Source organism: Desmodus rotundus, chromosome 1 (assembly GCF_022682495.2).
Source record: "Desmodus rotundus isolate HL8 chromosome 1, HLdesRot8A.1, whole genome shotgun sequence".
Lineage (NCBI taxonomy): Eukaryota > Metazoa > Chordata > Mammalia > Chiroptera > Phyllostomidae > Desmodus > Desmodus rotundus.
The window spans coordinates 127,532,922-127,547,590 of NC_071387.1; the positions used below are offsets into that span (position 1 = coordinate 127,532,922).

At 37.5% G+C, this 14,669-nt stretch overlaps 1 protein-coding gene across 1 annotated transcript in view; it reads left to right on the plus strand.

Moving 5' to 3' along the window:
• ZNF474 (zinc finger protein 474) overlaps positions 1-13,515 on the plus strand; it is a 59,709-nt gene extending 46,194 nt beyond the window's left edge. The window contains exons 3-4 of the mRNA XM_024571540.3: positions 8,227-8,407; positions 11,060-13,515. Of these exons, the coding sequence (XP_024427308.2) occupies positions 8,227-8,407; positions 11,060-11,211 (333 nt within the window). The 3' untranslated portion in view covers positions 11,212-13,515. The remainder of the gene's footprint in view (positions 1-8,226; positions 8,408-11,059) is intronic.
• The last annotated feature ends 1,154 nt before the right edge of the window (positions 13,516-14,669 follow it).

Below are 14,669 nucleotides of genomic sequence, written 5' to 3' on the forward strand. Positions count from 1 at the left end.
GTCAAAACTCTTCCCTTTTGCCCTTCTCCTGCCTCCTATGGCACTCTGTCCCCCTGTCGTGGCACTTACACATTTTACGTTCCAGTTAGTAGTTTATGTGTTTGTGTTTAGTACTAAGGAAAGCTGAGGATTGGGCTTCCCCATAGCCTTCAGCACGGTGAAGGTGCTATATTCGAGTTCAGTGCTGGAAGGAACACGTGAATACAGTCATGGAGACAGCGAAGCCTAGGCCTGTGGCCTCTAGCTCGGGGAATGGAGCTGAGTTTGGTGTGGCTGGCAGACCTGTTTCATGGGGCGAAGGTTGGGCATGAATAAAGTCAGTACAAAGTATTTGGCCTTTATTCTGTAGCTATGAAGAACCACAGAAATTCCTGGTGTCATTTCAGAGAGACCAAGTTTACACAGAGCATAGTCCAGTGCAGAGGGGCGGGGGAGGTGGGAGGCTGAAAATTTATGGTGATTTGTCACTCCAGCCACAACGGGCAACGCAAAACCCAAGGGATGGTTCATTCCAGCCATCCCCCACATTATCTTTCTGGCTGCCACTTTCAATACATGATGGCTAATACCATATGGTCCCGTTTAGTTATTTGTGAATTTATTTCTTTTGACTGATGCAACCAAGCCAAGAAAACAAGCCTGAATAAAATTAAAATATCTATATGAGCTATATTTAGGTTATCTTATGGTAGAAACAGACTCATGCTAAATCCTGTCCTCAGATTATTTTTCCAGGCCCTTGTTACTGCTTTTCAAAGTAATGGAGCCGAACTGTAGGACTTCAGTTGAGTCGTATCATACAAACATTTAACTGATGTGTATTCAACTATGCACAGTTGACATAATAAAATAGTATATTGGAATAGTGTAATTCAAAATACTACAGATATTCTCATTTTTCATTGTACTTTTATTTTATGCTAGACAAAGCTGATTCATCCCTAATATTATTTCTAATTTCAATTACTAATTAATTATAGTATTAAACTGTATTATATACAAAACTTTTGCTATCATCTTTTATCAGTTATTTAAGGAATTTTCAGGAAGTTACTTTGGCTCCACTTGATTTTTTCTTTTAGGACTGATTTCTGCTGAAGTTTTGACTCTGGAGTTTACTTTTAAAAATTATTTTACTATTCCTGTAAAAATGACACAGGTTCATTATAAAAATTCAAGCCACTAGGAAACTATTAAACTTATCCCCAAATTAGTTGGATCTCAGTGAATATCATTCCAGACACATCTCTATGTATAGAAACATATATAAATTAATAATACATGCAGATTTTTTCATAGAAGTGAGATCATCATATCCAAGTTATTATTAATAGAGATTATATTTAATTTTACTTGAATTTGACAAAAAGAAAATAATGTATAATTGATGATATTGCAAAATTTCAGAAATATATTTCTTCACTAAAAGAATATTAGTTTTTGGTTTTGGGGGGTATTTTACTTTATTTTATTTTGATTTAATCTTGATTGTATTTTTCTCCACTACCATTCAGTCCCCCTATACTCCCTCCCCCAGCCATCACCACACTGTTGTCCATGTCCCTGAGTCCTTTTTCCTTTTTGCTCCATCCTTCCACCCCCCACCTCCCTTCCCCCATAGCTGTCATCCTGCTCTATTGGTTTTTAAAAGACCCACTAAAGTTAAAAACAAAGATAAGTTATTAAAGAATTTGAAAATTTTTAACTCCATGTTTTAGTTTTACACTGTTTTAATTGACTGGCATGAAAAGTCTGAAGAATTTAGCATCATTAAAATCTTTGTTCCTCTCCTTCCCTTGCCAATTTTTATAAGCATTTTTATTTGTCAAGGTGTATTTCTTTTATATACTCTTCTCTAATCAAATCATAATTTCTGTAGTCATTTCACCTTGTTCTATATTTAAAAGAATTCATTGGCCGTCTTACAGTTACAGCTTCAGTATTTCTGAGCTTTTTGTTGGTTTGTCTTTTGATTGCTTATATTTTATATTAACTGATGATTTTCAAAATGAGTTGGAAGTAGAGTGACTATATAATTTATTGACTAAACAGAGGCAATTAGAGAATAAATGGCAATGGGTGTAATAGAGACTGTTTTAGGCAAAGTAAGACTTAAGATTACCCTAAAGCCAAAAGTGGTGTATTTCATAAGTTCCTGCGTGCTTCAGGTCAGTGCCTTCTGAGGCTTTTAAATGGTGCCAAATGGCTCCTTATACAAAGGAGCATCTATTTGGAAAAAAACTTTGGCTCGGACTAAAGGCCCAACAGCTCACTTCCTGGGGTTAATGGGTGAGTTTTACTGAGTCCCTCAATCATTTAAAATTATATCCATAATTCCGTATACATGTGTATTTTCCTGGGGAGCTGGTCATAGCAATCATTACATTCTCAAAGACCTCTTGCCCATAATTATCACTTCTAATATCTATTTCGCTTCAAATCCTCAAAAAGCTACATCCTTGAGTCATGTTCTCCAGTAAATAATATTACACAACTATAATTTCACACTATTACTGCTTCGGATTTATTGTGGGATTAATATAAGAAGTGACCAGATGTGGAGGGTTTCTGATCTTTTGTAAAACTGCTAGTAATGACTTTCACTTTAGTTTTAGTATCTCTTTTAAGATCCATGCAATAATATTTAAGGTTAGAAATATTTTTTCTTCCAACCAGTTGTTGGACTTCCTTTATAAGCTCTGTTTGCTATTGAGTCGTGTGGTTTGCTGTGGCTTCCTTCAGCCTGAGCTATCAGGGAGGTCACTGACAGCTATTTGAAGCTATTTGAAATGGGCATCCTAGTCTAGTGTTATGAAACTACCTGCATTTTTCTTCCAGCGATACCTCTCTTAAGGTCGTCCAACAAACCACTCTCTTTTCTTGGTCCGTATTCTTTCCCTCTTGCTTTAATGGTGGCATTGTAGCTATTGGTTTTAAATTGTAAAAGTGAACGGATGGATGACGGGTCATCTACACTGAGTAGGAGAAAAGTTGTTAATGCTCACTTCCCTTTGCATCGCACAGTCCTGGCCTCAAAGATTGAACATGAAGTGTTCCTGACACACAAAAGACGTTAATAAAAAGAAAAAAAGTTCTGCCTGGAAAATAAAATGATAATTCTAATAGTGGCCAGCAAAATGATTGAAAACATATGAAAGTGAGTGGATTCAAGTTAAAAGAAGTACACACATGAAAGCTTTCCCTGAAGTGTCCAGCGCCTCTGTCTGCATCCAACCTAAGTAGACTTTCCCAGGAAACTGGAAGAATAAAGGCAAAATTGTGATGATCCCTAATAAACTTCGTGTGGAGGTGCATGTGGTCTCCCCCATCCCATGAAACAATTTACACCTGAAATAGCACTTACGTAGATTTGGAGATGAAGTTTTTAAAAATATTTTACTTAGATGTTAAACAAGTAGTGCCTCTCTCCCAAAACATCTGAAATGTTGACAGGAAAACTGTTGATGGGATCTTTTGCTCTTTAGACTTACCGATTTCCCCTGGGCCTTCCTTTGGTTACGCTTTCCTGGGATTGGCAGGCCCTGGAAAGGCCCCATGTAAACAGGCCCCATGGGAAGCCTTCCCTGGCCTCTGCCTTGCTCTGTTAGGCTGCGCCATGGTAGCACATGAGCCAAGCAAGTCCTCTGCCCTTTCTGCCAGGGCTACGCTCTCCTCTTCCTGTTCTTCCCCATCCCCCACACACCCACTTCCATCTGAAAACTGGACGAAGAGGCTGAAGGGTAAAATCTTGGCAGCTGGGGTACCGGCAATAACCACAAGTTGGCGATTATTCCACTTTCCCTGGAAGTTTCTGACTGACAATCCTGAAATTAATGAAAACTAAAAGAGGGTCTCTTATCTCCATTCAGACCCACAGGGATGCATTTTTCTCTTCAGCTGTGTCTGGGTGGCTTGCACTTCCCCAGAACACGGCTTAGAAGTGAGATGTTCAAAACCTGAGAATATGGAGTATGTTGCAGGTTCAACTGCAGTTCAACCACAAATACAGAGCACGCGGCATGCTCTGGAAAATATAATATAGAACATCTTAGCCTTTTTATGGTATTAATTTTCTCCCACATCCCTTTAAGTTATTTTGTGCATGTCTTCTGGCCTCTGTCTGCCTGTTTTCTTCTAATTTTTCCTTCCAAAAGAAACCTCTGACAATGTGACATTCTTCATTTATGACCCCGCCATTTATTTTCCTTATATGCTTGGTTAAATACAGGATTTGGTTCATACTTTCCATATGGAATTTTAATAAATTCATTCTTCTCAAAGCAAAAAAAAAAAAACCCGTTTCATTTTTAAGCTAAAACCCCCCCTGCATTTAATTAATCTTTCAAGGAAATAAACACGTAAAACATAGTAAAGAACTTTTGTATATTTTCAAAATCATTGCTTCTGTTTTATCCTTTCTCCTAGGTCTTGAATTCCCTTAATATTTTTAAGTCACCTTTTAGATGTTAGAAGCTACATGGCTAATAACAAGAAAGGATGAACAACTACTTAGTTATGTATATGAATGCAGTCTGCTGCCATAATTTAGTACAGAATAACAATAAAAATAGTCTACTAAAAAGAATGTGCTTTAAAAAAAAACTTAGATCCTCAAGTAAATAACTCTATTTTGCATTTTGTTTGGTCTATGTTAATTGTGGATTTGTCCCTCTAGAATATGTTATTTCTGCTTGGCTCTACAGAAATCATATATGTGCTAAATCTGATTTTATTCTTCCTCTGTCTCTGTCCACTGCAGGTGTAACCTCCAATATCTTAGTTAAAAGCAGGCTGGTTCTAAAACAAACACACACACTTGTTGTATTTCACCAAAGACCCCACCACCAGCTTAGTTTCTGCTTTCATGCCACTCCGTGCTACTTAAGAACATACTGGAAAAGGTCATTTGATACCACTAAAATTTCTTGCCACTCAACCTAACTGGGTCTTTCCCATTATGAGGTGAGTGTTCTCCCCCCATTGAATCACTATTGCATTCTTTGCAGTGCTGCCTAACCCCGGTATTTGTCACTCTTCTATTTCCCAGAATTTGAATCTCTTTATTCTCTGAAGATCACTCTTCCTCATCCATCAAAGACTAAGTTCATCTTATGTGAGCTCCACCAGCGCCTCCCTTCTCTACAGCTTTTCTCTAACTTCGTCTATGTCCTCTTTCTTCCCCTTCCTCAGAGGCCAACATCCACAACTACACCTTTGATTACATCTCCTCCTGCTTCCTCTGAGGGCTTTGTAAAATTAATCATTGCTTTTCTCTTAGGCCTGCAGTCTCTCTTTCTACCAAAGGTACTCCTACCCTAAAAACAATATCAAAACAAATCTTTCTTTGTTACTCAAATGTCCTCTCTGCAAGCTTTTTTGGACGTGTATTCATCTGTTCCTTGACCTGATGTTTAACTCCTAACACTGGTTTTTATCCTTACTTCCCCATTGGAACTAAACAACTGAAACTCACTGGCTTATAACCTATTGGTAACCAACTCTAACGATCTTTTTCAACTGCCAATCTTCTCTGTAGCATTTGACAAATTAACTTTTGAGATGTCTTTCTAGAAACCAGAAGTGTTTCCAGAATTCTGAATGGAGTCTTTTGTTTCCATTCCCTGTTTCTTTAAATGCAAACTGGGACCTTTATCTCTGTAAACTGCAGTTTCCTGGCCCAATCTCCTTATTGCCGATACTCTCTCAAGAATTTTTCCTCAAGCAGTCTCTATCCTTTTCTGGAATTTTCATGGTTTTCATGTCTTTTCTGTCTTAATACCTCTGAAGCACATTAACCCTGAATTACAGGCCTCTATTTCCTGTTTAGCCTGGATTTATTCACATTTAAATTCTACTGACATGTCAAATGCAACAGGTCCAGAACAGGTTCTATTATTTTTCTCCTCCAACCTGTCTTTCTTGATTTTCCCCTTTCAGTCAGTCACCACCATATTCCTTGTTACCTAGAATAAAACATCGGTTCTCTTGCACCCGTGCTTCCCGTAGCCCAGAGCCATGAATGCTCAAGCTGCCAGAGACATGCTGCCCTGCAAGCCCATTTAGACACATAACAACCAAACTAACTTTCTTGAAGTGCAATTATAGCTTATTCTCCAGATTAACAATTTCCTATTATTTTGGTTGTCTTGAATAATTTTTACTTGTTCTTTATCTCTCAGTTTTAATTTTCCATATATTTATGCATGCTGTCTGGCTTTTCCTCTAGATCCTTTAACATAGATCCTTTCAAAATAATTGTAACCCTTTATTACAATTATTTTTAATAATTACTTTAAAAATAAATAAAAATAAAAATAATTTACTCTGATAATCCCAATATCTAGGCCATACCTTGGAGTGGGTACAATTAAGATCCGACGATCATAGGTCCTAATTTCTCTGTGTGTGCGCGCGCGTGTAGCATGGGCACGCTTTACAATTTTGACTGAATACTGGACATTGTAAGATTCTGAGATAAATTATACTTGTGCCCAGAAATGCCTCTTCTGTCAGGCTGTGAGTATAAGCGGTTGTGCCAATGTAGTCTATAATTTAGGAAGGTTTGGAACTTATCTTTGCTTTAGTTATGTTCAACGGATTACAGCCTTTAAATTCCCCCAGTGGCAAACTGCCCCTGCCTTGTACTTAGTGTAAGGCCTGGAGCCAAAGGGCTCCTCCCAGTTCTCCTGCTGCACCCTTAGACTCTGGTGGGAGCATACCTGCCTGTAGCAGAGAGGGAGTCCCTCTTATTGTCACCCCAAAAGTAGACCGCTCTTATCTGGGACTTGGCGTAAAACCTAATTCTATACCTCTACCCTCAGATTGGGGCAGGCCCTATGTTTCTGACTAGGTAATGGTCTCTCTCAATGCTCCTGCCTGTCTCCAATGTTAGCCAGTCACCTCCTCTTACTGAGTGTAAGACCTGGTGGGTGAGAGAGAGGGGTTCCCCGTCAGCTGTCCTGCCCGTTTATAAGACAGACCAATTCTTCCCATACGAATGTAAAGTTGGAGTATGGGAGCTCTTCTCTTGGTTCTGCTGATTCACCATCAAACTTGGGCAGTCCTTTTCATTTATTAACTTACCTTGCAATTTAGAATCTCCAATGGGCTCAAAAATTATTATTCTGTAGGTTATCTGGTTTGTTCTCATTGTTTATATGGAAGCAATGTTTCTTATAACTTTCAATATCAGAAGCAGGGACTCCCTAGTGCCTTTATCTTTAACTCGTCTTAGATTTTATTCTCTCGGAAACAAATGCTAAGAGAAGGATTTGAGTTCAAGTAGTACATTTGGGAGGTGATTCCAGAAAACCCCAGAAAGTAGTGGCAGGAGAGATGGGGAAAAGGAGGAAGCTTATACAGTGTGTTCATGGACAATTGTTGTGCAGTCCCAGTGGGGACTTCTAGAAGACAGTGTGCAAGCAGTCTTAGGGAGGAAGGTGGGTGGGTATTTATCCACCAGCTTCCATCTGTAATTGTTTAGCTATTCTGCCTGTGGGTGGAGGCTACTCCAGGTCAAAAATGGCAGAAAATTGGAGGAGCTTGCTGTAGAAATTTGTTTATATGAGGGAATGTGGGCAGGAATAACACTGTTATAAACTCTCCATTGACACTTATTTCTTTATTTCTCAGACATATTGGTATATTGGAGCCTGACATTTTTGAGAGGATGATTCATACCTGATTTATCATTGTATTCTCCCATCATGGAGAATAGTCAGAAGACAATCAATCAATATTTATTAAATGAAAAAATATATTTTATAAAGTGCCAATAAATAGAATTCTGGCTAGCTCATCTTTATTTCCTATCCTCCTCACAAACCCACAGCCTCACCCAGCTCCAATCATTCATATAACATAACTTAGTTCTCTTAATTTCCCAAAAGTTCTCTTAACTTCACCAGACTCTTTGGAAATTTTAAAAAACACTTATTTTATAGCTAATTCAAAAGTTAAATTTTTGAAATATAGGGTCCAGCATAAGTAATGCCCCTTTATGTTACAAAATCTTTTATTACAAAATCATAAGCATGCAATTCTGTAACATAACAATACACACTCAAGCACGCCATATGACACTTTAGGCGAAATGTTCAAATTGCCGTCTGCTGCGTGTGAGACATTCACATACCCTACCAACCACACTCAAGCAGACACTGCTTTCTGCCAGACCCTGTATAATTTTCTCAAGTTTATCCAACAGATATTTTCTATTATTTGCAGCCGAAAATGATTAGGCGTCCACCAACAATCATTTGCTACATTTGTGGTCGTGAATATGGAACAAAATCTATTGCCATCCATGAGCCGCAATGTCTGAAAAAATGGCACAATGAAAACAACTTGTTGCCTAAAGAGTTAAGGAGACCAGAACCTAAGAAGCCTGAAGTCAGGACCATCAGTGGTAAGTTTTTGGATGAAAAGGCTTGAATGCATAAGGAGAGACTTTTCTCTCTACACTTATGAGCAGAGATAATCTTTTCTCTCTTATTCACACAACTGAAATCAATAATATTTACTGTGTTGCCTACAGCTGAATAGGAAAAATGGTTTTGGAATGCCTGCCCAAAGTGTTCTTCTCCTCAGATGCCAAGATATAAAGATACCACATCCTGGCAAAATTGTGCAAGGGGAGGACCCACTGGAATTTAAATATGTCTCAAATTTACTTTCATATATTATCAAACATTGATATCTGGTGACATATTTTCAAATATAAATGCATCTTAGAGTTTGTAGAATGGGGGCACCAAATTTGAATGCTTACAGGGCCCACAAGTCAGGTTTCAAAACTGAATAACTTGCTCCATGTATGAAAAGGGGACATGAAGACTGTGGTCCTGCACAGCACCAGCTCCCTCTAAAGTAGACAGCTGCTCCCAGTTTCAGCTGGTGTCATCATTGAGAAATTTCGCACAGTGTGGTCATACCTTTCAAAAATACAAATGAATTGGAAATGTAGACATCTATATGAAATGTCCAGGTTTTTAAAATTTTGCCATCAGTACTTTATCGAGCAATGCACAGGCCAAATGAAACTGGAACTCCATGAATGACCACGTGTGGCCTTGTTAGAGACTTAGGCATATTCACTTAGGATATGAAAATAAAGTAGTTCCTAGGATATTATTTGCCGTACAAGCTCTGACTTTCTTGTTTGTATGGTTGTCATTTTCTCATTTGATCCCCTAATTATCCTCAAAGGGATATCATTTTGGTTTTAAGAGGAGTTTCATTCAATTCATTCATTCTCCTTATGTAGCCATAGATTTGCAGAACTGGAGGGCACCTTGGAGGTTATTTAGTATCATTTAGTCCAAAGCGCTCTTATTAGAGATGTGACCCAAAGAGAGTTTTTAACAACTCACAGAATGGAATTTAGATTGTCATAATGAAGTTCTAGATGCTTCTAGAATTCAGGTCTTGCTAAGAGGAGGACTCTGAATACAGGTGTGAAAAGAGCTCAAGATGAAAAACATCCATTTATTGAAATTAAAATGTTTATCTACAAAGAGATTGTTTACCTCATTGAGACTCTTCCCTACCAATTCGCATTTGGTATCAAAAATGCATTTCCTTCCCTTCTCATCTTAACCCCTTTCTCTGCTTGAGCATAATTATCACAAGTCTGTAAGAGGTGAAAGAAATGACTACTTTGAAAACCCTGTTGGGTTCATTCTTCTGTTATTGCCAACAGATGGGAAAGGTAGGTCCTATAACTGCACCCCCTATAATTTTCCTCTTGGCCTCGGGTTATTTTTACTTCTGAAGATGTCCTTCATCTCTAGGCCAAAATCATTGCCATTACCACTTCCACCCCATGGACTTAATGTAGTCATAGAGTTCAAACAACCCTTCATTCATATCCAAAGTCAGAGACCTATGCCAACACTTTTAGTGATGTGAGGAATCGTCTTAAAGTGAGAATCGATGAATATTCTGAAGGTTTTAGTCCATATTAAAGCTTATGAGTCAGAAGAAAGTCAGTGCCATTATTTTTGCAACAGTTTTCAAAGCACATAAACTATGCTTTCATATCCTATGCAGAAAGCGATACTTGCTTTATCCAAGGGAGAAATACTAGGTTCGCTGGGGTTTAATTTTCCTTGGGGGCAGGCAGAATATTTGAAGTAGGCATGCTAAGGAATCTGAGGTTTGCTAAGGTTGTGTGAACCATTAGACAGAGCTCATGAGAATTGCCTGGGCTTCAATGACGAAATATATGCTCTGTAAAATGATAAAAGTAAAAATTAAAAAAAAAACCATGTTGTATATTTTTTGAGTGCCTGGCTACACTTTGGAGGGCCTATCTTGGGAGATTCTAAGACAAAGTTGATTTAATGTACTAAAGTCATTCTATTTAAATAAGGTTCATTAAAGCTAAATCCCACACTGTTTCTCTAAAATAAAGCCATATGCCTTTTTTCCTGTGCTCTGCCAATGAAGATTATACATCTTTCAGCTGTCTCTGTTGTTTTCCTAAGGGCACTTCTTTTCGTCAGATTGACTATTCTGTTTGCATTCTTCACTTTAATTACTTAAAGAATCTCTGAGTTTATGGCCTTAAAAAGATGATAAATTTTTATGATGTAATTTATCTTAAATTCACTCTCAACTGTCAGTTTTGGCCTCTAAAAACATTCCACTGAAGGATTACGGAAGAGGAAAATACAAATACACGTTCTTTTTCCTTTGTAAGTTTATATTTAGAGTCAACTGAAAGAAGGCCAAAAGTTATATTTGCAAGATAACAATGTGTAAGCAAAGATGTTAATAATTAGTAAAGAATGCATATCATAACACATAAAACAATGCCTTTCCCTTTTTAAAATCCGAGTGAAAAGCCTCTGGTTCATAGCTAACTCTACTCAACCCTTGAGTGAACAGAACTATTTTTTTTTTTTTGGCCAAAGTAATATGATTTGTTTAAAAGCCTCAGTCAACAGGTATTTCCTGAAAATATTTTCCATAAAAAGTAGAATATGGTTCTCCCCAATGAAAACTGATCCATTTTACCATTTTCTTTTCCTTTTTTTTTTTTTCTTTAACGTTCCAGCCAAAGGTTTCTATGATCTCGATGCCTTAAATGAAGCTGCTTGGACAAGCGCCCAGAGCCAGTTGGTTGCCTGTAATATTTGCGGGCGTACCTTCCTGCCAGACAGACTGATTGTTCACCAACGATCCTGCAAACCAAGAGTCGCCAAGTAAAGCTCTTTCTCCCTATGAAAGTGTTACAGGAATTAAGTCCTTTCGAAAGAGGTGGGGGTATGGCGGGAAAGAGAGAAAGTCGGTGAGGAGAAGAACAGTGAGAAGTGGAACGGATCCATGGTGTAGCATGGGAAACCCAGCGTGGAGGTGGTAGGCGTGTGACCACTGTATGGTGGGCAAATGCTTGTGCACAGGCGCACCGGGGGCCAGCATGGCACTCTTTTGTCAGGCAGAACTACAAGTGGGTTGCCCTTTGCCAGACCTGGAATGTTTGTGTCAAGGAAATTTCAGAGACAATTGTTGCCATTTTTCTCCCATTTTATTTTCCTGAGTGAGATTTTGAACCTCACAAACAGGACTATTATTCAGTGAAAAGAGGCTTTGGGTGGCAATGTCCGGCAACTCCTTGGTCCCAAGAAAAAACTGGATTCCTTCCCATCACTGTGCTTATTGAAATAACATGCCACTCCCTGCTTCCTCTGATCCAGGGAAGTATTTTTAATTGAGCTATTGATTTGGGATATTCTTTTCTTTATAAGATCATTTCAACAGGAAAGACTTGAAGACTTAGAGTACTAGAACCATATCTAAAACATTTTTTAAATAATTTTTTAGTCTTTATTTTTTAAATTTAATCTTTATTGTATTTTTTCCATTACCATTTAGTCCCCTAATAACCCCCAAGTCCCCAGCAATCACTATACTATTGTCCATGAGCCCTTTTTCCTTTTTGCTCAATCCCTCCACCCACTCACCTCCTCCCCCCTTAGCTGTCATCCTGCTCTCTATGTATGAATCTGTCTTTATTTTTCTTGTTAGTTTAGTTTGTTCATTAGATTCCACATGTGAGTGAAATCATATGGTATTTTTCTTTATCTGATTGGTTTATTGTTCTACAGGTTCATCCATACGTTGCAAAGGGTAAAAAATTCTTCCTTTTTATGGGCTAGTAGTATTCTATTATGTAAATATCCTATAGTTGTTTTATCCACTCAATGACTGATGGACACTTGGGCTGCTTCCATATCTAGGCAATTGTAAATAATGCTGCAATGAACATAGGGGTGCTCATGTTCTTTTGAATTAGTGTCTTGGGTTCTTTCAGACATATTCCCAGAAGTGGGATTGCTGGGTCAAAAGGCGGATCCATTTTTAATTTTTTGAGGGATCTCCATACTGCTTTCCACAGTATGTTCCATTGGTACAGTGGCTGTACCAATCTGCATTCCCACCAACATTACAAAAAGTGTTCCCTTTTCTCCACATCTTCATCAGCACTTGTTGTTTGTTGATTTATTGATGACAGTCATTCTGACAAGTGTGAGATGGTATCTCACTGTGATTTTAATTTCCATTTCTCTGATGATTAGTGACATTGGGCATCTTTCAAAATGTCTATTGGCCATCTGTATGTCCTCTTTGGACAAGTATCTATTCAGTTCCTTTGCCCATTTTTTAATTGGGTTTGTTTTTTTGGTGTTGAGTTTTGTAAGTACTTCATAAATTTTTGTTATTAACCCCTCATCAGATGTATCAGTGAATGTGTTCTCCCATTCTGTGGATTGGCTTTTTATTTTGTTGATGTTTTCCTTTGCTGTGCATGTAATGTTTGGTGTAGTCCCATTTTTTAATTTGTTTCCTTTGTTTCCTTTGCCTGAGGAGATATGTCTGATAAAATATTTCTACAAGCAATATCTGAGATTTTGCTGCTTATGTTTTCTTCTAGGATTTTTATGATTTTGGATCTAATATTTAAGTCTTTAATCGATTTTGAATTCATTCTTGTGCGTGGTGTAAGAAGGTAGTCTAGTTTCATTTTTCTGCACATCTCTGTCCAATTTTCCCAACACCATTTATTGAATAAACTATCTTTACCCCATTGTATGTGCTTGCTTCCTCTGCCAAATACTAATTGACTATAAAGGTGTGGGTTTATTTCTGGGCTCTCTATTCTGTTCCATATATCTATATGTCTGTTTTTATGCCAGTACCATGCTGTTTTGATTACTATGGCCTTGTAATAGTTTGATATTAGGTAGCATGATTCCTCCAAATTTATTCTTTCTCAGGATTGCTATTGCTTTATAGGGCCTTTTGTGGTTCCATATAAATTTTTGAAATATTTGTTCTAGTTCTGTGAAATACACCATTGGAATATTGATAGGAATTGTTTTGAATCTATAGATTGCTTTTGGTAGTATGAACATTTTAATATGTTAATCCTTCTATCTATGAACGTGGTGTGTGCTTCTGCTTATTTGTATCTTCTTCAATTTCTTTCTTCACTGTCTTGTAATTTTCCATGTACAGGACTAGGTTTATTCCTATGTATTTTATTCTTTGTGAAGCAATTGTGAATGGGATTTTTTTTTTTAATTTCCCTTTCTTTTAGTTCATTATTGGCATATAAAAATGCAACTGATTTCTGGATATTAATTTTGTGTTCTGCTACTTTGCTGAATTCATTTATCAGTTCTAATAGTTTCTTGGTAGAATCTTTGGGGTTCTCTATGTACAGTATCATGTCATCTGCAAATAAAGACAGTTTTACTTCTTCCTCTCCCATTTGGATGCCTTTTATTCTTCTTGTCTGATTGCTATGGCTAGGACTTCCAGTACTATGTTGAATAAGAGAGGTGAAAGCGGACATCCCTGTCTTGTTCCCAATCTTAAGGGGAGCGCTTGTAGATTTTTCCCATTGAGTATGATGCTGGCAGTTGGTTTGTCATATTACGTTTATTATGTTTAGGTATGTTCCCTCCATTCCCACTTTGCTGAGAGTTTTGATCTTAAATGGATACTGGATTTTATCAAAAGCTTTTTCTGTACCTATTGATATGATCATGTGGTTTTTGTCCTCCATCTTGTTTATATGGTGAATCACATTTATTGATTTGCAAATGTTGTACCAACCTTGTGCTCCCAGAATAAATCACACTTGTTCATAGTGTATGATCTTTTTGAAGCATTGCTGTATTCAGTTTGCTAATATTTTGTTGAGGATTTTAGTGTCTATGTTCATCGGGGATATTGGCCTATAATTTTCTTTCCTTGCTGTGTCTTTATCTGGTTTTGGAATTAAGATAATGCTGGCCTTGTACAATGAGTTTGGGAATCTTCCCTCCTCTCAAATTTTGTTAAATAGTTTGAGAAGGAGAGGTGTCAGTTCTTCTCGGAATGTTTGGTAAAATTCATCTGTGAAGCCATCTGGTCCAGGGCTTTTGTTTGTTGGAACTTTTTTGATTATTGCTTCAATTTCATTAGGTGTAATCTGTCTATTCAGATTCTCTGATTCTTCCTGATTTAGTTTTGGAAGGTTGTACCTTTCTAGGAATTTATCTATTTCATCCAGGTTGTCCAGTTTGTTGTTATATATTGTTCATATGATCCTTTGTTTTCTTTGATGTCATTTGTTATTTCACTCCTTTCATTTCTAATTTAATTTATTTGGGTCCTTT